General features: G+C 48.0%; 1 protein-coding gene across 2 annotated transcripts in view; it reads right to left on the bottom strand.

Annotated features, from left to right (window-relative positions):
- OMA1 (OMA1 zinc metallopeptidase) overlaps positions 1 to 24,763 on the bottom strand; it is a 797,057-nt gene that overhangs the window by 558,555 nt on the left and 213,739 nt on the right. For both annotated transcript variants that reach the window (XM_078669974.1, XM_078669983.1), the window contains exons 3-4: positions 22,392 to 22,620; positions 2,131 to 2,304 (exon numbers count right to left, since the gene is read on the bottom strand). In XM_078669974.1, coding sequence (XP_078526100.1) covers positions 2,131 to 2,304; positions 22,392 to 22,620 — 403 coding nt within the window. The remainder of the gene's footprint in view (positions 1 to 2,130; positions 2,305 to 22,391; positions 22,621 to 24,763) is intronic.

The following is a 24,763-nucleotide window of genomic DNA, read 5'->3' as shown; positions in this document are numbered from 1 at the left end:
TGTATGAGTTCAAGAGTGCATGTGGAAACAGCTACATGGGCAGTTGACTGTGTGCATGAGTGTATTGATGAGTGAATGGATATCTCAATGCTACATGTCATAGTAAGTACATATGTAAAACACAATACATGTGAGAGTTGGCACATATAAATAACTGTGCATGAGAGCCACTGAATGTGTGAGTGGCTGTATGGATCATTGTGAACTTGTATCAGGGATTGTATAAGAGAGTAAATATGTGTTAGTATATGTTTGAATAAGTAAGGTGTGTATAACTGTATAGTTGAGGAAATGGAGGTGAGATTGTTTCTTTGCATGACTGACAAGGTGTGTGAGTAACTCCATGGATGAGTGACAGTGTGTGAGTGTCTGTATACACTGTATCTAAGGTTATATTAGAGTCTGAAGAGGTTTATCGTATTAGCACGAGAATGATGTCAAATGAGATGTCATCAGTGATGTCATCAGTGATGTCACTGACCATGTCATGAATGATGTAATATGTGACATCATCAGCAGTGGATTGCGGGTGCGCGATATATAGTTAGTGCAACTAACTATATATGGAATTTCAATGGTTTTGTGTGAGTCAAATAAGGTTTTTTAAATGCTAATTCCTAACTATATATGGTCTATAACCTATGGTTTTTTCAGTGAATATATATATGTTTAGCAGGTCTATCATGTGTTAGTTTGAGCGCATTGCGAGAACAATAGCACAGTGAGCTATGGAAGATGATATGTAACTTCTACACCTTGCAATCCCCCAGTTTTATGTAAAATGTATTGTACATGTAATATGCACATGTTGATGTAAAGCGTTCTGACACCCTGCATTGGAATGCGTAGGGCTATACAAGCCAAGCCGAACTGCCAAGCCATGTCTTTCCTGGACCGGAAACAAGCATCCTGGGAACGGTTTCGGGTTCATAACCCTCTTCAGCCAGGCTACCTTGAATCCAGTGGCAAAGTGAGCAAGGGACCCACGGCTGGGCATACCCTGCCAACTTAGGGCGAATTTAGTAAAACCAAAGGGGATGATGGACGGAGTGATGAACATTGCAAGCACTCACCCCCACCCAAGGTATCTGGGTTTAATCCATCCAGCCATGTCTTCCCCTGACCAGAAACAAGCATCCTGGGACCGGTTTCGGGTTCATAACCCTCATCAGTCAAGCAATCTTGAATCCAATGGCAAAGTTAGCCAGAAACTGTCCCAGAATGCTTGTTTCCGGTCCAGGGAAGACATGGCTTGGCAGTTCGGGCTGGACTGTTCCCATGAGGCACAAGGTCAGGCTGATTTGCATATGGCCATGTCTGAACTGGGGTGGCGGAGTGAGCTAAAGAATGATGATGGATTAAACCCAGATCTGCTGACGGGGGGGGGGGGTGAGTGCTTGCAATGTTCAACACTCCGTCCATCATCCCCTTAGGTTTTGCTTTGTTCGCCCTAAGTTGGCAGGGTACGCCCAGATGTGGGTCCCTTGCTCACTTTGCCACTGGATTCAAGCTAGACTGGATGATGACGTCTGATTAGATAGAAGCCGGTCCCAGAATGCTTGTTTCCGGTCCAGGGAAGACATGGCTTGGCAGTTCGGCCTGGACTGTTCCCATGAGGCAAAGGGTTAGACTGATTTGCATATGGCCATGTCTGAACTGGGGTGGCGGAGTGAGCTAAAGAATGATGATGGATTAAACCCAGATCAGCTGATGGGGGGGGGGGGAGTGCTTGCAATGTTCAACACTCCGTCCATCATTCCCTTTGGTTTTGCTTTGTTATGGGCCCAGCAGGAGTTTTGTATAAGAAAGCCCGTCCCCGCCTGCACCTTGTTGCTTGTTGCAGATGGAAAGCAGACAACATGCAGGCGCTGCTGAAAGTGTCCTGTTGTTTGGATTTTACACCAGGACGAGTTCAGAACATTGTTCAGTGGGGCACAAATTCTTGGAAGGGTGGACAGTGTTCACCTTGTGAAAAGTGGGAGGACGCTGTCCACCCGCGTGTACCCCCGACTCGTGCCCTGGATTTATTGGAGGACATGATGTGCCATTTTAGAAAGGGAAACGTTTAGGCAAATCTAAATAAAACATGAAAAGCAGGCATTTTAAAAGTTCAGTTTTCATTTTGCTTACCGGAAGAACTAAAGCATTAACTTCTGATTTGTCAACCACATGGACAACCCATTTAGTCTCTGAGATTGCTGGCAAGTCCTTGTTGCATTCGGTCAAGTGGTCGACAACATTCTGGACAACAAGATGACGTGGGTCTCTCTCGGGTAGCATTTGGTCTTTGAACTCTTCTATTAACTAAAAAGCAAAGGGTAAAAAGAGATCATGAAATAGTATAGCAGATCTTGTGATGGGTGTATACAGAGAACAGTGCCTCCCCCTCTCCCACCCCGCCCCACCATGCTGCTTCAAATGTTCAGATCTTCATTGTTTTATTGGGAGTTTTGATATTGTATGTATAAGACCTAGGAGCATCAGAGTACTTCACAAAAGGAACACTGTGCAGAGTAGGATCACTTAGGCATTAGCAAGCAGGTAAAAAGACCAAGGTCCATTTGCACATACAGGTGAATGAAAAATCAGTGAACAATTTTATAAAAAGGTTATCAATCTAGTAGTAATCATTCTTAAAACAAAGACCACCATTATACATGGAACAATCTAATATTCCCCTCCAACAATAACATAACAAAACAATTCCATCAGACTCCAAAAAGGGGCAAATTCTGGGAAGAGGATGGAGGGAAGTAAAAGTTTTTGGAAAGCAGATAAAGAGGTGTTGGATAAGTTAGATGAAGGTATTTCCTAGGCTTTTGGAGTACATTCGTAGAAGAACAACTAATTTTCCTTTGGTGACGCTCCTTCTAGTGGATATTCTATCAGCAAATTCCTCACCCTTAGAATATTTTCAGGTCTGAAAGAGGGGAAACAGAGGGATCTGGAAAAAATGTCAGCATTGCTCACAGGCAACGATAGGTGGTGCGATACGGCTCAGCTGTGAAATCAATTCTAGGAAGAGTCTGAGATTGAAGGTCTTACTGTACAATCCCTTGTTGCACCTTTGTTACTTCATAGTGCAACATAGGCCTGGTGGGTGAGGACATTGTTTCGGGAACAGAGACCAGCGTTGTGACTGGATCCAGCGCCGGCAGACTCAGCAGTGGCACTGGAGGAATCGACGGAGACCCTGTGGCTGGGGTGTCAGTCTGCACATCCTTCAGTATGGGCCGGGGAAACAGGGACAATTGTGAAAAATGCATGGGCATGTGTGTATGCGGATTTGGCGTTTTTTCCCAATAGTACGGGAGTTTTTGCTGGACAGATGGACCTATATTTAAGGCTGTATATGTTTGCCAGGTCTGGGAAGTGAATATAGACTACTCTTTTGATTGCGACTTTGTAATTTACATTTGGGAAGAAGATTGTCACTCTAGGTGAAAAACGGATTCATTGAGAAAAGAAAAATAGAATTGGATTGAATCTGTCAGAATATTATGACAGGGACCATATGAAACATGGGATCCATCTTTTGCGCGTTTGAAGAGGAAGTAAATGTAACTGTATGTCCGGATTTGTAATAAAGAACACTATATGCCCTGAAGAAGTTCCGGTTTCAGAACGAAACGAGTTGACTGTGATTGATCAAATGAAAAGAACAATATACAAAAAATTCCAAGAGGAGGAATTGGCATTTATTGGATGGACTGTACAAAATTGTGCTTAATACATATACTATATTGTGAGGAGGTGCAACTTTAATACATTTTTCAAAGCACATGTGCACACATTACCTTTTTGGGGAGGTGCATCAGGGGGGCCTTAGGCCCCCTAAAGCCCTTGGAATAGCATTTGCAATTTGCAATTACCAATTTGGTAATCGCAATTTATGAATGCATTCCCATTCTTTCCAATAGGCCTGCAGTGAATTTGTGAATTGCTATTAGGGAATGTTAAGGATTCACAAGATTATTAGTAATCCTTCATGCATATGCATTTGCGATTACCAAATAGCAAATCTTTAAAATTCGCTATTTGGTAATTGCAAATGATTACCTTGATGTATGTACCCTTAGTTCCTTTGATGAGATCCATTGCCTAATAATTCACATATATAGGCCGAATGGCAATATGTGGTACCTTCTGTTACTTACACATTCCACTTGAGACTACGGTTCTTTCTGAAATCAAGTGGCCAGTGTTCAGCTAGAGTTTCTAGATGGTCTTCTCTAACAGTCTTAGTGTGGCTTTTATTACTGCTACCTGATCCCTCCTGTAGCTTCAGGAGGAGGAAATTTGAGAAATAGAGTACTTTTAAACCAGGCGTGTACCACTAGCCTTAAGTTATCAACTAGTACACTATTACATGATGATGAGCTAAATTTATGAAGTGCGGTTTTGACAAGGGTGTCCAGGCGCTGGGCAGCGGAAAAAGCAATATCATTTACAGACACAGCCATATCTTCAAACATGTACGAAACCGTAGGTGATTTGCTTCAGCTATCAGATGGAGGGGAAGATCATTCCTTAGTTTGGAGGCCAGGAATGAAAAGAGTCTCCCACTCTTTAGGGCAAAATTATTTCGAGGGATTGTCCTTCTGTTGATTGTGAGGCTGCCTTAGAATGTTGAGTGCTTCAGTTTGAGGGCCGAGCGAGACAACGTGGAGATTGATTTATCTAATGAAGTGATTTGGTGGAATTGGGGAGACCGTTTAAAATACTTTTACCTTGTACCTGCGCTTGGAGGCTCCTTCATCTTAACAAGCGTGGCTATCCCAACAAGAGCCCCGTAGTCCAGTTTTGGATTCTGCAACCAGGCTACAGCTTTTATCATTAGCCCTAAATATAAAGCATTGCAGTAAGTTACATGAAACAAGATGAAATGTCGGAGTCTAAATTTCGTAAGATAACCAGAAAACAGACAGTAATCAGATGCTACAGTCAGAAGATAGATGTTGTTTTATGTATGACCCAGGGCTCACCTTTTTTTTTAGGTAATGCCAGATATAGTTCGAGTTGATCATTTCTCTTGTCTCAGTGATAATAGGAACACATGTAAATGGTCTGTCCAGTCCCCAAATAATTAGAAAGATAGCGAGTTTTTTTGAGATGGTGACTAACAGGTGTTTAGTAATTTGACATTAATATATGTATTGATGGCAAACACTTTATATTTGGAAAATGTACACATTTTACTGAGTATACAGTTTGAAGTGGCATCAATTCCTCAACCCTTTGGCTTAGTGGGTATTCCTATTTAAAATAAAGGGATTACCTAAATTTATATACATATGTTAATGTTACGTTGCTTTTGTAAAGCAGTAATCACCAAAGGTCTCTAAGCGCTACAGCATGGGTCAGACAATCCAGAGTCCTATCACGCAGCTCAACTCAACATGGAACAGCGTAAGCACGACTGAACACCTCTGTGAACAGCATCGTCTTGATCTCTTCCAGAACGGAAGTAATCTGGCTTCCTTACGCATACCATCTGGTAGCTTGTTCCAAATCTGGGGGATGGTAACTGAAAAAGCCCGGCCTCCTAAAGTGTCTCTATTGAAACGTGGGCTTGCGAGGAAGCTAGCCTGTGACAAGAGAAGGGGACGTCCAGGCTCATAGGGCTTCAAGTGGTCTTTAATGTATTTGGGTGCTTCACCGACCTGGGATTTATGTGCAGTGCACAGACCCTTGAAGCTAACCCTTTGCTTAATGGGTACCCAATGCAACTGTTGCAACATGGGGGTGGCATGCGCTCTTCAAGGCAATTTATAGATCAACCTCGCTGCGTCATTCATGACCACTTGGAGTTTTGCCATGAGTTTACCAGGGAGACCAATTTAGACTACATTGGTGTAAACAAGGAGGTATAAGATTAATGTAGTCACCGCTGTCTGCATGGTAGAGGGTGACAACAGGAGCGACAATTTCCGGAGTGGCCGCATCAGTCCGATGCAGCTTCCCACTACAGCAGACACCTGGGTCTTTAGGGTCAGTCCAGTGTCCAGCCTAATGCCCAAGCTCTTCATGGCTGGCACAGGTATTGGAGTGGTCCCCAGCTCTTGGGGCCAGAAAAGGCTGGACCAGGGGGAGACCCCTGATGTAAGAACCAATACTTCAGTTTTGTCTGGGTTCACCTTCAGGAAGTTAGAGGTCATCCAGTTCATGGTGAACAGGAGAATATTCTGGACGTTACTCTGTGAGTCAGGGGAATTATCAATACGCACTATTAACTGAGTGTCGTCCGCGCATTAAACACCTGACAGTCTGCTTTTGCCAGAACCTCAATCAGGGGTTGATGGTAAATGTTAAAGAGCAAAGGGGACAGCGTAGAACCCTGCGGAACCCCCCAGCGAAGATTACCCTGCCTGGACATACAGTTAGACCCTTTGAGATCGATCCTCCAAAAAGGAACTGATCCACTGGAGGACCGTCTCAGTGACTCCCAGCCGCCAGACACGAGCAAGTAACTGCACATGGTTCACCGTATCAAAGGCGGCTGGGAGATCAAGTAAGATCAATGCTGAGGGGGTCTTCTTATCGGCTGCGAGTCCCATATCATCCAGCACCGAGTGCATCACTAGCTCAGTGCTGTTGTGGGCCCTAAACCCAGCTTGTCGATTATGTAGCAGCCGCTGTTGTTCAACATAAGACAAGAGGACTCTAGTACATGCTGTTCAAACACTTTAGCCAGGAACGGGAGCTGCGATATAGGGCGGAAGTTTTTAAGATTCCTAATATCTGCCCCTGCTTTTTTCAACAGTGGGATCACTATAGCACCCTTGAATCTCTATGGGACCGTTCCTGTTGTCATAGAGAGATTTATTAAGGACAGCACCTCGGCCTCTACAAAAAGGATGATCATTTTAAACACCTTCGGTGGACAGGGGTCTTTTGATGGCCCGGATTTCACTTTGGCCACAATGTGAGCTAAATCCTGTGGTTCAAGCACAGGGAACCAAGAGAGAGAGATGCCCTGAGGATCAGGGGGGTCCTCCTCCACTGGCAGGAGACAAGGGGTGATGCACATATTATTGATATCAGAGATGATATCTTCGACCTTGGTTAGGAAGAAGTCCTGTATTTTATCACAATCGACTTGATTGGTGACCAGCCTTGGTTTGGTCAGCTGACTCTGCTCCCTGAGTACAGTGAAAGTCTCTTTCTGCGTATATCTTGCCTCGCTAATCCTGGCTTCGTAGTGTGCAGACTTGGTTTTAATAAAGAAGGCTTTATAGAAAGCCAATTTTGCTTTATATATCTCCTTAGACTCGGGGTCGGGGGATTTCCGCCATAATTGCTCATGTTGACAGAGAACTTGTTTTTCACCTCTAAGCTCTTCTGTGTACCATGGCACCCCCTCACACTATGCATTATCCTTACCCTTCTGGCAGGAACTACATTGTCAATAGCTAGCATCAGCCAATGTGAAAGTGCTTCGTACTCTGAGTCCGAGTCATTGGAAAAGGGTCTAGCGGCTAAAGTTCTATTCAGTGCCTCCCTCAGCTTGACTTCTTCTAACTTATGCCAGTTTCGTATTACCCTCCACCCCGCAGGGGCATGTTTAGGGCGACTGTCTACCGGAAGCGAGAGGCTAGCCAAGGAATGGTCAGACCAGCTGCAAGGAGTGCAGTCGGCGTGAAGTTTGGCTGAATCAATCAATCATTTGTAAAGCGCACTAGATACCCGCGCGGGTCTCAAGGCACTGGGGGGGGGGGGGGGCGCTACTGATCGAACAGCCAGGTCTTGAGTATCCTCCTGAAGGTCAGCAGCTCTTGGGTCTTTCGTAGGCTCAGTGGGAGGGTGTTCTGTTCCATGTCTTGGTGGCGAGGTGGGAGAAGGATCTCCCACCAGTGGTTGTTCTTCGGATGCGCGGGACGGTGGCAAGTGAGAGGTCGGCGGAGCGTAGCCGGCGGTTGGGGATGTAGAAGGAGAGCCGTCTGTTGAGGTAGGCTGGGCCGGTCTTGTGGAGTGCCTTGTGTGCGTGGATGAGGAGCTCGAAGGATGTCCTCTTGTAGACGGGGAGCCAGTGCAGGTTTCTCAGATGGGGGGTGATGTGCCCGTGGCGTGGTACGTCCAGGATCAGTCGTGCCGAGGCGTTTTGGATGCGTTGTAGTCGTTTGATGAGCTTGGTCGGGGCTCCCGCGTAGAGGGCATTTCCGTAGTCGAGTCTGCTGCTGACGAGGGCCTGGGTGACTGTCTTTCTTGTATCTGTCGGGATCCATCTGTAGATCTTGCGGAGCATGAGGAGTGTGTTGAAGCAGGAGGAGGAGACGGCGTTGACTTGCTTGGTCATTGAGAGCATTGAGTCGAGGATGATTCCCAGGTTGCGTGCGTGGTCGGTGGGTGTCGGGGCTGCCCCAAGTGCCGTCGGCCACCAGGAGTCGTCCCAGGCTGAAGGGTTGGAACCGAGGATGAGGACCTCCGTCTTGTCCTAGTTCAGCTTCAGACGGCTGGTCTTCATCTAGTCGGCGACGGCCTTCATTCCTTTGTGGAGGCTGGCTTTGGCGATGGTGGGGTCCTTGGTGAGGAAGAGGATCAGCTGAGTGTCGTCGGCGTATGAGATTGTGTTGAGGTCGTGCTGTCGGGCTATGTGTGCGAGCGGGCCATGTAAATGTTGAACAGTGTCAGGCTGAGGGCGGATCCCTGGGGTACACCGCAGATGATCTCGGAGGCTTTGGAATGGAATGGGGGGAGGCGGACACTCTGCGTTCTGCCGGACAGGAAGGAGGTGGTCCAATCCAGAGCTTTGTCTCGGATCCCTGCGGCGTGGAGGCGTGTGGGTAGTGTGTGGTGGCAGATGGTGTCGAAGGCGGCAGAGAGGTCTAGGAGGATGAGTGCTGCGGTCTCGCCGTTGTCCAGCAGGGTCTTGATGTCGACGGTGGCAGCAATGAGGGAAGTCTCGGTGCTGTGGTTGCTGCGGAAACCTGACTGGGAAGGGTCCATCATTCTGTTTTCTTCGAGGTATCGGGTTAGCTGTCTGTTGACGGTTTTCTCGATGACCTTGGCCGGGAAGGGGAGCAGAGAGATGGGCCGAAAGTTCTTGAGGTCTTTTGGGTCTGCCTTAGGTTTTTTGAGTAGGGCGTTGTAGTGACCGGATAATTTCCGAGTAATGGTGACTTTGGTCTACTACCATCCTGGTATAGGGGTTAGATCCCTATTCTTAGCTTATTTGCAGGGTTTACCTATTGGCTTTGGCATGATTCTGTGCCTTCTTTGCCTCTTTTCGGGCCTAGAGGCCTAAACTAGAGGGTAGCCATCTTTGTCTTGCCTCTGCTGACTGAGGCGCTTGCAGGGTAAAGGTGATGTTTATAGTTCAGCCTGTTATGTGCTAGAGAGGAGCCAGTGGAAACTGGTTCTTATCGAAGGAATGTGTTTGTCTCTTAAGATCTAGACGTAACACGCAAGTGGCCACTGCGGTTGCGCAGAGAGCCTTGGAGCTGGCACAGGAATTCGATGGGAGGTAGTTTTCTGTTGGAAATTTCCGAGGGTAGAGAGCATATTATCGAAGTGCAGAGAGGCAGAGCTGTCAGATGGTCGTCAGAGAGCAGTCAGAGAGTTGTCGGATGGTTCCTGGAGCAGTGAGATGGTCTTTGAAGCTGAAGCAGCCAGTTGGTGAGATGAACTTTGGAGTGGACAAAGGCAGATGGTCTTTGGAGATGGAGCTGTTAGCTGGAACTGCCAGTTGGAGCTATTGAAGCAGTTGAACCAGTGGAGTGAAGTCAGCACGTTGGTGATGGTGCAGGAGAGAGAGAGAGTCCTGATTCCACCAGAGAGAGAGAAGAACAGACAGTTGGACCCTTCTTGACAGGGTGAGGTATTCTTAGCTAGTTTGCACTATATATATATATATAATCATTCATTCCCCTTTTTGCTTTCTAGGTGATGTAACTCTTTCCTTTACTTTTCAGGCTATGCTTAGCATAATGCAATGTTTTCCTTTGTCTTGTTCTCTTTCTAATAAACACCCCAATGATTAGCTATAATGGATCCCTTTTCTTTCAGCTATTTGCAGCGGTATGCAGTCATGTTATAATTCATCATTTTCCCTTTCAGCTATCTGCAGTTATCTGCTTGTACATCATAATTAATCACTGTTCTTTCAGCTATATGTGAATGTGTTGGTAATTGCTATTCTAGTAGTAAAGCTTCCTTCTTATTCTTATCATTGTGTAATAAAGGGACCCCAGTTCTTAAAGAACGCATTTGAGTATTACTGTTATAATAAAGTTAACCTTTCTTCGAGCCAGATGCTGATGAATGGAAGGATGGGGACATTCCCTTCCACCAAGGTAACTGTAGACGGGAGGGGGAGTTGGCTGAATTGAACTGTAATGTCCAGATGTGATGATTGGCCATTTGTGTGTGTGTGTGTGTGTGTGTGGACTGGATCTCCTGTCCTGCATATAATAGCAATAATTCATACAAGATATATACTTTTAGTAGGTGTCAGATATCTAGAAAATTCCCCAAGAGAGAGAGAGCACGAGGTATTAATAGGACCAATGAGCTGCCTTCCGAAAAGCGTGAAGGTACAGTAGTTCGAGCAGGAGCCGCGGGGCTACCAATGGAGATATAGAGAGAACTGCTTTCCAAGAAGCGTGGAGGTAGAGTAGTTCAGGCAGGGGCCGTGGAGCTACAAACTGAGGAGAGCTGCCTTCCGAAAAGCGTGGAGGTAGAGTAGTTCGGGCAGGAGCCGCGGGGCTACCAATGGAGATATAGAGAGAGCTGCCTTCCGAGAAGCGAGAAGGTAGAGTAGCTCAGTCTGGATTGTCGTGGGGTCACAAGTGGGGACACTTTAAATCAGCTGCCCCAATGAGAGAGGGGGTAGGTCAACCCGAGCCAGAGTGCTGTGGGGTTGTACAGGTAAGATAATAGGATATAGGATGGAATTCCGTAGTTTCTTTAGGACTTAGTAGTATAGTAGTAGTATAAAAGTGTATATACAGTGGGTTCCCCATTCCCAGGTAAGTACCCCAGGTACTGTTGTAAATAGGGACTGGGAAGGGATGGTGTTACCTAGTGGCTGGGTTTGTGGTATTTAGGGTAGGCTACTAACTTGGTCAGAAAATCCGGCCATTACAGGCGTTGATCTCGGCATGTTTCTAGATCTCTGGGAAGGACGCGGTCTCGAGGGAGAGGTTGATGATGTTGCGCAGGTGGGGTGCGATAGAGCTGCTTGCTCTGTTGAAGACGTGGTGCGGGAATGGATCCGACGGAGAGCTGGAGTAGATTGTACGCATGGTCTTGATGGTGTCCTCGATGCTCACGCTGGCACAGGCTAGCAGGGGGTCATGGACGATGGTATGCGGAGGGTCTGTTGTATAGCTGTCTGTTGGGGCTGTCGTGGATGTCTGCTATCTTGTGGTGGAAGAAGGTGGCGAGGGAGTCACACAGGGCTTGCGACGGCGGGATGTCGTTGCTGTTGAAGCTGGGGTTAGAGAGTTCCTTCACGATGTTGAAGAGCTCCTTGCTATTGTGTGCGTTGTTGTCGAGGCGATTTTTGAAGGAGGTCCTCTAGGCCACCCTGATGAGGTGGTGGTGGTTGCGGATGGCGCCCTTGTGTGCTGCGTGGCTGTCCGGAGTTTGTTCACTGCGCCATTTCTTCTCTAGTTTCCGGCAGGCTTGCTTGGAGGCTAGGAGTTCTGGGGTGAACCAGCTGGCCCTCTTGCTGGTGTCTCTGTGGGGGGGGGGTTCTTCAGCAGGGCGAGGGTGTTGGCGCAGTCCTCGATCCAGCGTCTCAGGCTGTGGGCAGCGTCGTCGGTGTTGGAGGGTTCAGTGGGTGGGCTGAGAGCGAGGTTTGCGTGTAGTTGGTCTTCGGTGATTTTGCTCCAGCAGCGGCCGGGGATCTGTTGGGTGCAATGGTGTGTGGTGGGTTTCCGAAGGCGAAGTGGATGCGCAGTGGTCGGTCCAGAGGAGTTCGGTGGTGTGGTTGATGGAGACGTGCAGGCTTGAGGAGAAGACTGTGTCGAGCGTGTGGCCGGCGGAGTGGGTGGGCGTTTTGACGAGTTGCTTCAGTCCGAGGTTGGTGAGGTTATTGATCAGGGTTGTGGAGTTGTTGTCGTTGTTGTTCTCAAGGTGAAAGTTCAGGTCTCCGAGGAGGATGTAGTCGGTGGAGGTCAGGGCATGCGTGCTGATCAAGTCGACGATGGAGTCGCTGAACTGGGGGCGGGGTTCGAGGGGTCGGTAGACGAGGGTGCCTCTGAGGGTGGAGGTATGGTCTGTGTGGATCTGGAAATACATGTGTTCAGCGTTGCTGAGCGCGTCTTCGGTGCTAGTCAGGACCCTGATGCTGTTCTTGTGGACGATGGTGATTCCTCCTCTGACTCCGTTGGTGCGGTCTCTGCGGGTGATCTTGTAGCCCTCTGGGATGGCTATGGCGATGTCGGGTGCGGAGGAGTCGTTAACCCAGGTCTCTGTCAGGAAGGCGAGGTCCGGGGATGTTGTGTCGAGCAGGTCCCAGAGCTCGACGGCATGCTTGCGTGCAGAGCGGGTGTTCAGTAGTATACATCGGAGGTGGTTGGGGTCTTTCTTGGCGGGTGGTTCATCGGCTATGAGGCTGGTGTAGCTGCAATTCCAGCAGGTGAAGGGGGCTGGTGTGTGTTTCGGGGCGGCCTTGAAGCAGGTGAGGCTCCGCCCGGAGTTGAGTGTGTGCAGAGTGCTGGTGTCGTAGTGGCGGGGGTCATCGTTGCGGGTGCGGGGGCTAGGGTTTCTGGTGCTGTGCGCAGTCCAGGCGCGGACGGGCGCAGACGTGCTTGCCTTAGGCGCGCCTTCGGCACGCCAGCGGCGCTGCCGCACAGCGGCCGGCATATATGGGGAGGTGGGAGGGAGGAACAGGCGGGAGGCGGGGCAGCGAAGGGCAGTGGGCAGTCAGGGGGGCAGGGCTGCAGGGGAAGCAGCAGCGAGGGCGGTGAGTGACAACGAAGGTAACGGACGAAAAAGGGACACAGAAACGAGGGAAAAACGAGTGGCACAGAGGGCAGAAGGGCACACAAATACGAGTGGAACAGAGGGCAGAAGGGCACAAAAACAAGTGAAACAGAAGGCAGAAGGGCACAAAAAATGAGGGAAAAACGAGTGGCACAGAGGGCAGAAGGGCACACAAAAACGAGTGGAACAGAGGGCAGAAGGGCACAAAAAAACGATGGAACAGAAGGCAAAAGGGGCACAAAAACGAGGGAAAAACGAGTGGCACAGAAGGCAAAAAGGGCACAGAAGGCAAAAAGGGCACAGAAAAACCGGAAAAACGAGTGGCGCAGAGGCAAAATACAGAATACAGAAATACAGTGGCAGCTAAGAACAGAAGGAAAGACCGGGCAGAAAGGCACGGGGGCAGCAAGGGGAACAGAGGGAAGAAAAAGGGGCACGGACCACGTACAAGCAGCGGGGGAAGACAGACAACAGCAGTCACAGACACAACAATGAAAATACAGGCAATACAATAAAAGCAATAAAGCGGAGGATGAACAAACCTACCTATGGCCTACCACTGGCCACCAGGGATGAGGCGCAGGTGGTAGCCTGCGGGTGGTGGAGGGCCTCGAACCTCCTCAGCAGGGGCAGCTGGGGCAGGGAGACACCGGCAGTGCTGTGCGGAGGGGGAGCGACCTACCTGGTAGGGTCAAGGGTCGCTGAAGACGTAGCCCAAATCAGGTCCAAGGTGTGACCCTTCTCGTGTGTGGGAGACTCCACAATTTGGTGCAATCCTAATGTAGTCATAGCGTTGTTAAATTTGCAGGACTTGCAATCTCTAGGAGTCAGGTCCCAATGATAATTGAAGTCCCCGAGAACCAAGATTTGTTGGTATCTTGAGCAGAGGTCGCTCATCACTTCGTAGAGCAGATAATTAAATAAGGGGTTGGGTCGAGGAGGACGGTAGACCACTACCACTATCAGGCAAAAAGAAGTGAGTCCGAGCTGGATCCCCAAAACTTCTGCCCGATCCAAACTCTACTCCACTATTCTCTCGTGGCAGGGTTGTAGCGATTTCCAGCAGAAGCACAGGCAGGGCGCAAAAAGGACGAAGTCGCTACTGCACTACAACTCCCAGAACACCCTGGGTCAAGGCAAAACGGAACTCACTTCCGGTGCCGTATAAAAGGGCGTCTCTGATGTAGCCGGGTGCTTGTCAATCCTTCCCGGTGTTGAGACAGAGCTTGAGGTTTGCGCGGACGCTTTCTTTCCCGCTGGAGGACGCTGAAAGGTGGTTTGCGCGGACGCTTTCTTTCCCGCTGGAGGACGCTGAAAGGTGGTTTGCGCGGATGCTTTCTTTCCCGCTGGAGGACGCTGGAAGGTGGGTAGCGCGGACGCTTTCTTTCCCGCTGGAGAACGCCATAGACTCCGAAGACCGGGTGCCGCTTCCTCCTTTCAGACTTGGATAAGGTAGGACCTAGAGTTTAGCACGGCCGTGCTAGTTAGGAAGTCGGAACTCCCGATCTGATACTTTTCTCTGTTAAACTTTGTTGATACATAGTGCCTTGCCCACCAGGAGTGAGTGTAACTACCTGGGGGTATTGGAACGCTCTCCTGTATATGTCGCTGGGCTGTGAAGGAACAGCTCAAGGAATACCGAGACCCTTGAGACCCACGATTAGAAACATTACCGCCGTTCAGGTTTTCAGAGAGTGGGCTAAATGTAAGTGGTTATCCTGCTTCCATATACCTCTCAGTGGGGGTATCTTGAACGAACGTTCTAATCTGTTCTTTTTGTGTCTTATAGACTTGTTGTGCTTCAGAAGAACTCCAAGACCTTTTGACCAGACTAAGAGGGGTGTCTTCTCCACAACTTTCCTGTTCCCTATTCCCTTCCCTTTTCCCAGGAGTACTTTCTATCCCTGGTGTGTATATGCCTAGGGAGGGTTAGTGCTATTGGCAACTGGGAGGACTGTCGTCAAGCTGTGGTCCCCGCTGGCAAGATTCCTAAGGTTAGTGGCAGGTGTGTTCTTTGCTTGGGTTTCTTCACAGCTGCTAACCGTGACAGATTGACAAGCCCAAGGAAAGAAGACTAGCCTGGGCCATGGACGCGAGTGCGGCTTTAGCCTCTCTGCTTGAGAGCTTCGGCGCATTGCAGCAGGAAGTACATGCTTCCCGCTTAGAGAATCAAGAACTCAGAAAGGATATGAATACCATGCGCAGGGAAGTCGCTGGCATGTCCCGCAAAGGTCATGGAGCTGGGTCCTACATCAGGGAAGCCACGCTCCCCCCTCCCGGTCATACTGTATCCCAGCCTACTCCCCCGATGGCTACTGGGGGTGGGTTCTTTGCCCCTACTGCCTTGCCTTCGTCCTCCACCGACCATTCCCCTACGGTGCACGTGATACAGAACACTGGCATTCCTTTGGCCCCTCCTGAGCGGTTCTATGGGGACCCCAAGAAATTCGAGACGTTCCTGAACCAGTGTCGTCTCCACTTCCTATGCAAACCTACTGTGTTCCAAGATGACGCGGCAAAGACAGCGTTTATGATGTCCTATATGGGTGGGAATGCCGCAAGCTGGACGATCCCCCTAATGGAACGAAACGATCCGGTTCTCCATCAATTCCCGGAATTCTGTTCGGCTCTCCGCAAACTGTTTGATCGAAAAACGCACATGTTGTCCTTGGATAAGGAACTCCTTACGCTGCGCCAGGGGTCACAAGACCTCTTGTCTTATATCACGTCCTTTAACAGACTCGTGGCCGAAACCGATTGGCCACAAGATAAACGGACTTCTTTGTTTTACCAAGGATTAAGAGGTGAATTGAAGGACGTCCTATCGCAGGTAGTCCAGATGCCGGCGACTTGCGAGGAACTGATAGATCTCACAATCCAACTAGATCATCGCCTGTTGGAAAGAAGAGGGGATCGGAACAGGAACGAAGGAAAAGGATGGTACCTCAAACCTAAACTCCCGACAGAGGACAACACCAAGGGTACCGACGGGACCGAACCGATGCAAATTGGTGGAATCCGAGGGCCCCTGTCCACAGAAGAAAGAGATCGACGACGCAAATTGAAACTATGCCTTTACTGCGGCAAAGGAGGACATTTCATAAGGGAATGCAAGGCGAGGGCCCAGCAACCAGAAAGGAGCCCGGCTCCACGAAAGCCTGCAGTCATGGGAACCAGAGAGTCGTCGGAAAACTAACACGTCAAAACCAGAAGGAGATCACTGGGTTGGACGATCGGCAAACAACGATCTCCTCGATCCTCGCAAATACGATGATGCCCGCCGTGGCCCATATCAACATGCCCGTGTCCTTGTGGACCTCGGATAATAAGGTCTCACATATGGATGCTCTGCTGGATTCAGGGGCAACGGGCAACTACATGGACATCGACTATGCCACATCCCTAGGGATAGCTTGGGAGAAGAAGGAAGAACCGGAGAACGTGAAGGCAGTGGACGGATCCGCCTTAGCCTCCGGACCGGTAACGATGCATACGCTGCCTCTACGCATGCAGCACGAAGAACACTCGGAGTATATCCAATTTGATTTAATTGCGGCTCCTCAGTTCCGCCTTATATTAGGGATGCCCTGGCTCACGCTACACGATCCTGATGTGAGCTGGTCCGCAAGGACGATATCCTTAAATTCGTCCTACTGTAAGGAACATTGTTACAGCCCTTCCCCCGTGGCCACCGAAGGCGAAGGGACACTCGGTGCGCACCACCTAGCTCTATCATGTCATATGGAACGTTCTTGTAGCGCCACCAGCCTGCCCGAGGTATATGAAGAGTTTAGCTCCCTTTTTGATAAACAGAAGGCTACCCGGTTACCCCCGCATCGGGTGTATGACTGTTGCATCGACCTCGTTCCGGGGGCGGCTGTCCCCTGCAGTCGCGTGTATGCCCTTACTGAAAAAGAAAACCAGTATCTACAGAACTACATTAAGGAGAATCTGGCTTCGGGGTTCATCAGTCATTCCACCTCCCCCGCTTCGTCGCCCATGTTTTTTATACCGAAGAAGGACTGTGATGAGCTGAGACCATGTATCGATTATAGGGCCTTGAATAACATCACGGTCAAGAATCGATATCCCATTCCATTAATCTCGGTGCTGATGGATCAGATAAAAGGAGCCCGATACTTTACCAAGCTGGACCTTCGTGGGGCCTATCATTTAGTCCAGGTCAAACGGGGAGATGAGTGGAAGACAGCATTCCGAACCAAGTTCGGCCTGTTCGAGTATAAGGTGATGCCTTTTGGTCTCTGCAATGCCCCTGCAGCTTTCCAGTACTTTATGGACGAAGTGCTCAGGGGCCTATTGGATACCATATGTATGGTTTATATAGACGACATTCTCGTCTACTCGAGTACCCTTCAAGAACACGAAAAACACGTTAAGGAAGTCCTAAGTCGTTTACAACAACACGACGACTTGTGCGCCAAATTAGAAAAGTGCCTTTTTCATACAACTGAAGTGTCCTTTCTAGGGTACGTGATTAACGCCAACGGCTTTCAGATGGAGAACGGAAAGGTGGAAGCCATCACGAACTGGAAAACTCCGCAGTGCGTCAAATCTGTGCAAAGCTTTTTAGGCTTTGCGAACTACTATAGGCGCTTCATAAAGGACTTCTCCAGGATCATCCACCCCATTTCCAGTTTACTAAGGAAAAACGTTCCATTTGTATGGGGTGACGAAGCCGACCAGTCTTTCCGGATACTCAAGGAACGATTCACCCAAGCCCCCATCCTGCGCCATCCAGATACCCAACTTCCCTTCATATTGGAAACCGATGCGTCCCAGTATGCATTGGGAGGGGTGCTTTCACAACGCCACCCCACAACAGGACAGATCCACCCAGTCGCCTTCTATTCCAAAAAACTCAATCCAAGTGAGACCAATTATTCCATTACCGACAAAGAGTTGCTTGCCATCAAAAGAGGATGTGAGGAATGGCGACACTACTTGCTGGGAGCCCGGCACACCATCGAAATCTACACAGACCATCGGAACTTGTTATTTCTGAAAACAGCAAAGGCCCTCACACCTCGACAACTCAGATGGACCCTCTTTTTCTCGGATTATGATTTCGTCATCAAATACCGACCCGGGCCACAACACGGAAAGGCCGATGCTCTTTCCAGGAATCAAGACTCCAATGACCCTCACCCCACTATCCCAGAGGAACCACCTTCCATCTTGCCTGAACGGTCTTTCCCTGAAGGCACCGTTGCCTTGCTCACGTCCACAGACTTCATCGAGGACATCAGGGTAGCGTTGACGGAGGTCGATATCCAGGCATGGCTTCAGGAAGAACCCCAATGGAGGTCACAGACCGATGAACTCTTGTATTACCGCCATGCCATGTATGTTCCTGATCCGGGCTTACAGATGCAAGTGCTCATTTGGGCTCATGACGCCGTAATGGGGGGACATTGGGGGGTGTACAAAACAATAGCCACAATGGAACGATTGTTTTGGTGGCCTACCTTACGAAACGACGCCAAGAAATACATCAGAAACTGTTCGGTGTGCACCCAGTGTAAAGCCAGCCATACAAGACCTACGGGCCTACTCCGTCAAATACCCATTCCCCCCAAACCATGGCACACGGTCTCGATGGACTTTATTGTAGAAATGCCCGTCTGTCAAGGAAAGACGGTAATCCTGGTTCTCGTGGACCACTTGACCAAAATGGGCCATTTCGTGCCGCTGGATGGATTGCCAACCTCAGCTGACTTAGCCATGGTGATGCTTCAGCATCTCGTCAGAGCTCATGGACTCCCGAGTGTCTTTATTACTGACAGGGGATCGCAATTTACATCACGCTTTTGGAAGGCCCTTTGCAAATCGTTATCCATCGACGCTAGACTCTCAACGAGTTACCATCCTCAAACGGATGGAAAGACAGAACGGCTTAATCAGACTATAGAACAATACCTGAGGTGTTTTACCTTACAGAACTCAACGGACTGGGTCACCCTCCTATGGTTGGCCGAGTTCACATACAATAACTCCGACCACTCCACCCTGGGTTGCTCCCCGTTCTTTTGCCTACTAGGGTATCATCCGAATATCCTCCCCTTCGACTGGCCGGTGTCGTCGACCTTGCCCAGCATTCAGGAACATCATGCGCATCTCCAGGCTGTCCGAATCGATGCGAGGCGGCATTTGTCAGAAGCTCAGAACACTCAGAAACGTTATGCTGACAAGAAACGAAGTCCCGAACCGGTCTACCAGGTGGGGGACAAGGTATGGCTCTCCACAAAACACATACATCTCAGGGGTATCAACAAACTGAAACCTAAATACATTGGTCCCTATAGTGTTGAAAAGGTCATCAACCCTGTAGCGTTGAAGTTGGCTATCCCCGTTTCCTGGCGCCTTCACCCCGTTTTTCACGTCTCTCTGCTCCTACCCTGTCACGGGGACACCAGATTGCCCGATCATCCCCCGCCGGTATTGGTTGAGGGTTTGGAGGAGTATGAGGTGGGGGAGATATTGGATTCCAGGCTGTACCGGGGTGGGGTCCAGTACCTGGTGAGTTGGAAAGGCTTTGGGGTGGAGGAGAGGACCTGGGAACCTGAGCGGAACCTCCATTGCCCTGACTTGGTGGCGCGGTTCCATCGGGTTCACCCGGGGAAGCCTGGTCGACCGCCGGGTCGGCGGTCCTTGAGAGGGGGTTCTGTAGCGATTTCCAGCAGAAGCACAGGCAGGGCGCAAAAAGGACGAAGTCGCTACTGCACTACGACTCCCAGAACGCCCTGGGTCAAGGCAAAACGGAACTCACTTCCGGTGCCGTATAAAAGGGCGTCTCTGATGTAGCCGGGTGCTTGTCAATCCTTCCCGGTGTTGAGACAGAGCTTGAGGTTTGCGCGGACGCTTTCTTTCCCGCTGGAGGACGCTGAAAGGTGGTTTGCGCGGATGATTTCTTTCCCGCTGGAGGACGCTGAAAGGTGGTTTGCGCGGACGCTTTCTTTCCCGCTGGAGGACGCTGGAAGGTGGGTAGCGCGGACGCTTTCTTTCCCGCTGGAGAACGCCATAGACTCCGAAGACCGGGTGCCGCTTCCTCCTTTCAGACTTGGATAAGGTAGGACCTAGAGTTTAGCACGGCAGTGCTAGTTAGGAAGTCGGAACTCCCGATCTGATACTTTTCTCTGTTAAACTTTGTTGATACATAGTACCTTGCCCACCAGGAGTGAGTTTAACTACCTGGGGGTATTGGAACGCTCTCCTGTATTTGTCGCTGGGCTGTGAAGGAACAGCTCAAGGAATACCGAGACCCTTGAGACCCACGATTAGAAACATTACCGCCGTTCAGGTTTTCAGAGAGTGGGCTAAATGTAAGTGGTTATCCTGCTTCCATATACCTCTCAGTGGGGGTATCTTGAACGAACGTTCTAATCTGTTCTTTTTGTGTCTTATAGACTTGTTGTGCTTCAGAAGAACTCCAAGACCTTTTGACCAGACTAAGAGGGGTGTCTTCTCAACAACTTTCCTGTTCCCTATTCCCTTCCCTTTTCCCAGGAGTACTTTCTATCCCTGGTGTGTATATGCCTAGGGAGGGTTAGTGCTATTGGCAACTGGGAGGACTGTCGTCAAGCTGTGGTCCCCGCTGGCGAGATTCCTAAGGTTAGTGGCAGGTGTGTTCTTTGCTTGGGTTTCTTCACAGCTGCTAACCGTGACAAGGGTCCTGCGACTAAGTATTGCAACACCCTACCTCTTTTGTTGCCCTGCTGATTGTAAGTCCAAGCATTATACTCAGGGGGAAGGGAGGCCACTAGGTCAGGCCCTGACATGTCATCTAGCCACGTCTCTGAGAGTGCAAAAATATCCAGCTCTGTCTCCTGCAGAAAGATTTCAAGGCTATGCTTAGTACGGGGTTCTGGTGTTGAGCCTGGTCACCTTAAGGCCGGGTGGGACGTCTGAACAAATGCATGGGGGATCCCTAATGCCTATAAGTAGGTTGTCTGCTCGCAGTCACTTACTGACTAAAGCTGGAAGAGAAGGCCTGTAGGACAGGCTTTTCAAGTTTATAAGTTCTTCCCTATAGTAAATTCACTTTCGACCAGGGCTCCTGGCCCCTGGCCACTGTCGAGTGCGGACGTGCATGGATATGCAGGCTATCCATGTTGTTTTCCAAAATATAGATGAAGGAGCTCTGTGGTAGTCAACCACTAAAGGTGTGGTGGGTGGGGAGCAAATGATAGGACCCTTGAGAAGGCAAGACATTCATTCTTTGATATGTTTCTGTATTACCTAGTGGAGCATACCCAGTACACTACATATTGGTTAAAGCATGGTTCTGAAGAACGACACACCTATAGAATGTTATGGGGCCTTCCAAAGAGTGTTATGTACTCATACTGCTAACACCCCTCAAAGCTCTAGATCCGGTTAAAAATTCAAGATGGGTCACGGATCCTTTAGACTATATTTCAATCCAAGGTTGAAGTAAGGCACTCCTCACAACCTTGATCTGTAGTTTCACAATCAGATTATTGGTAAATGATCAAATGTAAACCTAGCTCCGTGGCAAAACCTTTTGCTGGATGGTGAGATCCACACAAAATATGAACCTGTTGTCTCATCAGGGTATTCTGAAGTGCTTTCGATTTTGGTGATTTACCACAGATCCCGGACTGCATAAGCGCTACTTACGTATATATCACTCTCAGAGCCAAGCGTACCCCCAAATCCGCAAATGACTTTTTTTTGCCATTGACTGTTTAACTCTCCACTGCCCACTAAGCTGGGTCTGTGCTATATGAATGCCACATACATACATTTAGAAGCATGCATCTATCTTTAATCAAGGGACAGCAAAACAACTGGCAGACGATGTGATTTTCTTATACTACATACATCAAATCATTTAGAAACAGTGGGTCTGATAACACATATGAGTACATCTCTGGCTTGCCTATGAATTTTCAAGGATTCTCTAAGGTTATGCCGTTGAAATCTGCCCAAACTGTATATTTCACAGGCACAATCCCGGTTGACAACTTGCCCCAATAAAATGTGCCCTTAGCAAAACAGGCAGCTGAAATTAGCAAAAGTAGTTTATCTTTTTCCCCACGTAGAGAAATCGCTTTGCATAAACTCCATGAAATATGGTAGATACCCTTTCCTACCATCAAAAGACGCTCACTTCAGGGTGTTAAATGACCTGCAAGATGTTTGCGAATACCCACACAAACGAGTTTTTGGCTGGTTGTGCACTTTTTGCAAGCAAATGGCAAAAACAACCCCTTCCTACCCCTTGCCGGAGATTTACTCCAACAGACATTACACAAAACTGTGAACTCTGTGAACCTAGTTCAGGGGATTTCCAATTAGAAAGAATTATTAATCAGTCAGAAATTGTCAGTCAAAACATTCCTCAATTCATTTTTCAAATAAAATAGACGAGCAAATAGGACAAACCCTCTTCCGAAAAACATAGTAACGAGTTTACGTACGCCTTCGTACTCCAGGTTGGTGAGGTAATCATAATGTTCTTTCCTGAACACCAGCAACCGGCTTCGTCCTGTGATCGGGCTTTCTTCCAAGTGAGTGAAATAAAAGAGAATAAAAACAACTCCAAGTGCACCCAGGCTCGTAAGCAACTTCCATTTGTGTCTTCGAACGTTCTCTTTGAACAGATCTTGTTTGTTGGGCGGCAGGGCTTTCCACCATTTTCTAAAACTCCTGCGAACAAAAGATACTATCAGAACTTTAAAAATTAAGGTAAACATCTTGTGCCAAAGCCACGTTACTAAAGATGCTATCGAACAATATGTGCGCACATTATTTCTTGTACTAATATCAAAGTTTTGCATTTCTTTGACAGAGATTATGAATGACATCATGTTTTATTTTCAAGTTTTTTTAGAGGGCTGATGCATTGTGAGATCTGTGATCCTTAGGGTGGCCCTTCCCTGCATTATACCTTTTTACCTCCAGTTTTTTGCGATTCTTTTTGTTGGCTTTAGGGCTATGAGCACTTTACCACTGCTAACTAGTGCTAAAGTGCAGGTGGTTCTCCCCTAAACATGGTGACATTAGAGTATCCCTGACTGGCATTTTTGATTTACTAGTAAGTCCCTTGTAACGTGGTGTAACATATACCTAGGGTCTTTAAGCTAAATGCTGCTAGTGGGATGCAGCACTGATTGAACCACCCACATAGGTAGCCTTTCAAACCTGTCTCAGGCCTGCCGTTGCAGGCCCTGTGTGCTCAGTTTATTGCCAATTCTGCTTGGCATTTAAAACGACTTGGCAAGCCTCAAACACCCCTTTTATTACATATACATCACCCCTAAGGTAGGCCCTAAGTAACCCTAGGGGCTGGGTGCCATGTAAGTAAAGGGTAGGACTTGTGTGTTTAATCTCTACATGCCCTGGTAGTGACAGACCCCCAAATACATTCTTCACTACTGTGAGGTCTACCCTTCTCACAGGCTAGCATTGGGAATTCCTTAATGCACTCTCAAGCTGTAATTCCTGATCAGAGAGAGGAGCATTTTCATGTTTCATATCTTTGGAATGGTAATAAATCCTCCTCACTGGTGAAGTTGGATTTAAAATCACTGTTTTAGAAATGTCACTGTGAGAAAGTGGATATTTCTCTGCCCTTACTGCTCTGTGTGTCTGATAACCTGTCTGCAAAACAAGTGCGGGATGGGTGACAGCTACACTTTGTGCATTTCATCTAGACAACCACAATATAGGAAGGATATGTGTGTCTGAGTATCCATCTACATACATCTGCATTCTAATGGCCTTGACTTGTCAGGATAGACGAGAGGGGTTAGCACTTTACTTGAACAGGGTGTGTTCTGACCCCACACATAGGACTGATTGCCCCACACAGATAGCCTGGCAGACAGTACTGGGTTGAAAAGGATACTTGTGTACTTTAGAGAGCTGCTTTGAAGTCACCTCCACATCAAAGGCACAAACTTGGACTTTGACCAGTCCAGCATCGCCTAAAGTAACCTTTTTGGCGCTACTTGCCTCTAAGCACTTTATTGCATGTATTCTTTTAAAATTCAATACTTAAACTTTTATAGATTTGATTCTTGTTTTTATGGTCTTGTTTTGTTCAGAACACAATAATCTATTTTTCTTAACTTGTGTGGAGTCTTTTTGTGGTGTATTCATTATGTTACTTTGTATGTGTTGCACAAGTACTTTAAACATTACCTCTTTAGATAAGCCTGGCCAAAGCATTGAAGCTTGAACAAGATCATCATTGTTCACAGCTGCCCTCACTAAATTATATCATGATGTATCTTTTCCCATTTTCTAAAATCTGCTTATGTTAAGTGATATTATCACTGGAATAAAAAAAATATTTCATAACCCTAAATTTAAGTAAATGTAACGAACAAAAGGTAGCCTCTGTCCCATTCCTGTGAGTGATATCATAAAAGCTATTCATGACATCTCCAGAGAAGGTAAGATTTTCTATTGTGCCTTGAATAAATCCATCACGTTTGATCTTGACTAACGACTTGGGCAGGGAACTGCAGGTAGATGGCAAATGCATTGTGAAAAAGGGCACAAACCTGCCAGATTACTTCATGTATGTGAAATAACCTGCCACAATCTTAGTTAAACCCCACTCTTGCTTTGGACAAATTATAAAAGATTCTCAAAGGCAAGACAAAGTTTACATTCACAGCCTATGTCCTGCATATTCTCATATAAAATATCATAAACTCTTATCAAACACTGAGCAGATGAAAACATCTTTAAATGTTTTACTACTCAGGCCCATGGTACTCAACCCCCAACCCCAAATCTCTCGAATGAAATGGACAGATTGAAAAGACACCTCTTGCAAAAA

This window comes from Lissotriton helveticus, chromosome 1_2 (assembly GCF_964261635.1).
Source record: "Lissotriton helveticus chromosome 1_2, aLisHel1.1, whole genome shotgun sequence".
NCBI lineage: Eukaryota > Metazoa > Chordata > Amphibia > Caudata > Salamandridae > Lissotriton > Lissotriton helveticus.
The sequence above is the reverse complement of the archived record's forward strand: the minus strand, read 5'-3'. Positions and strand labels throughout refer to the sequence as shown.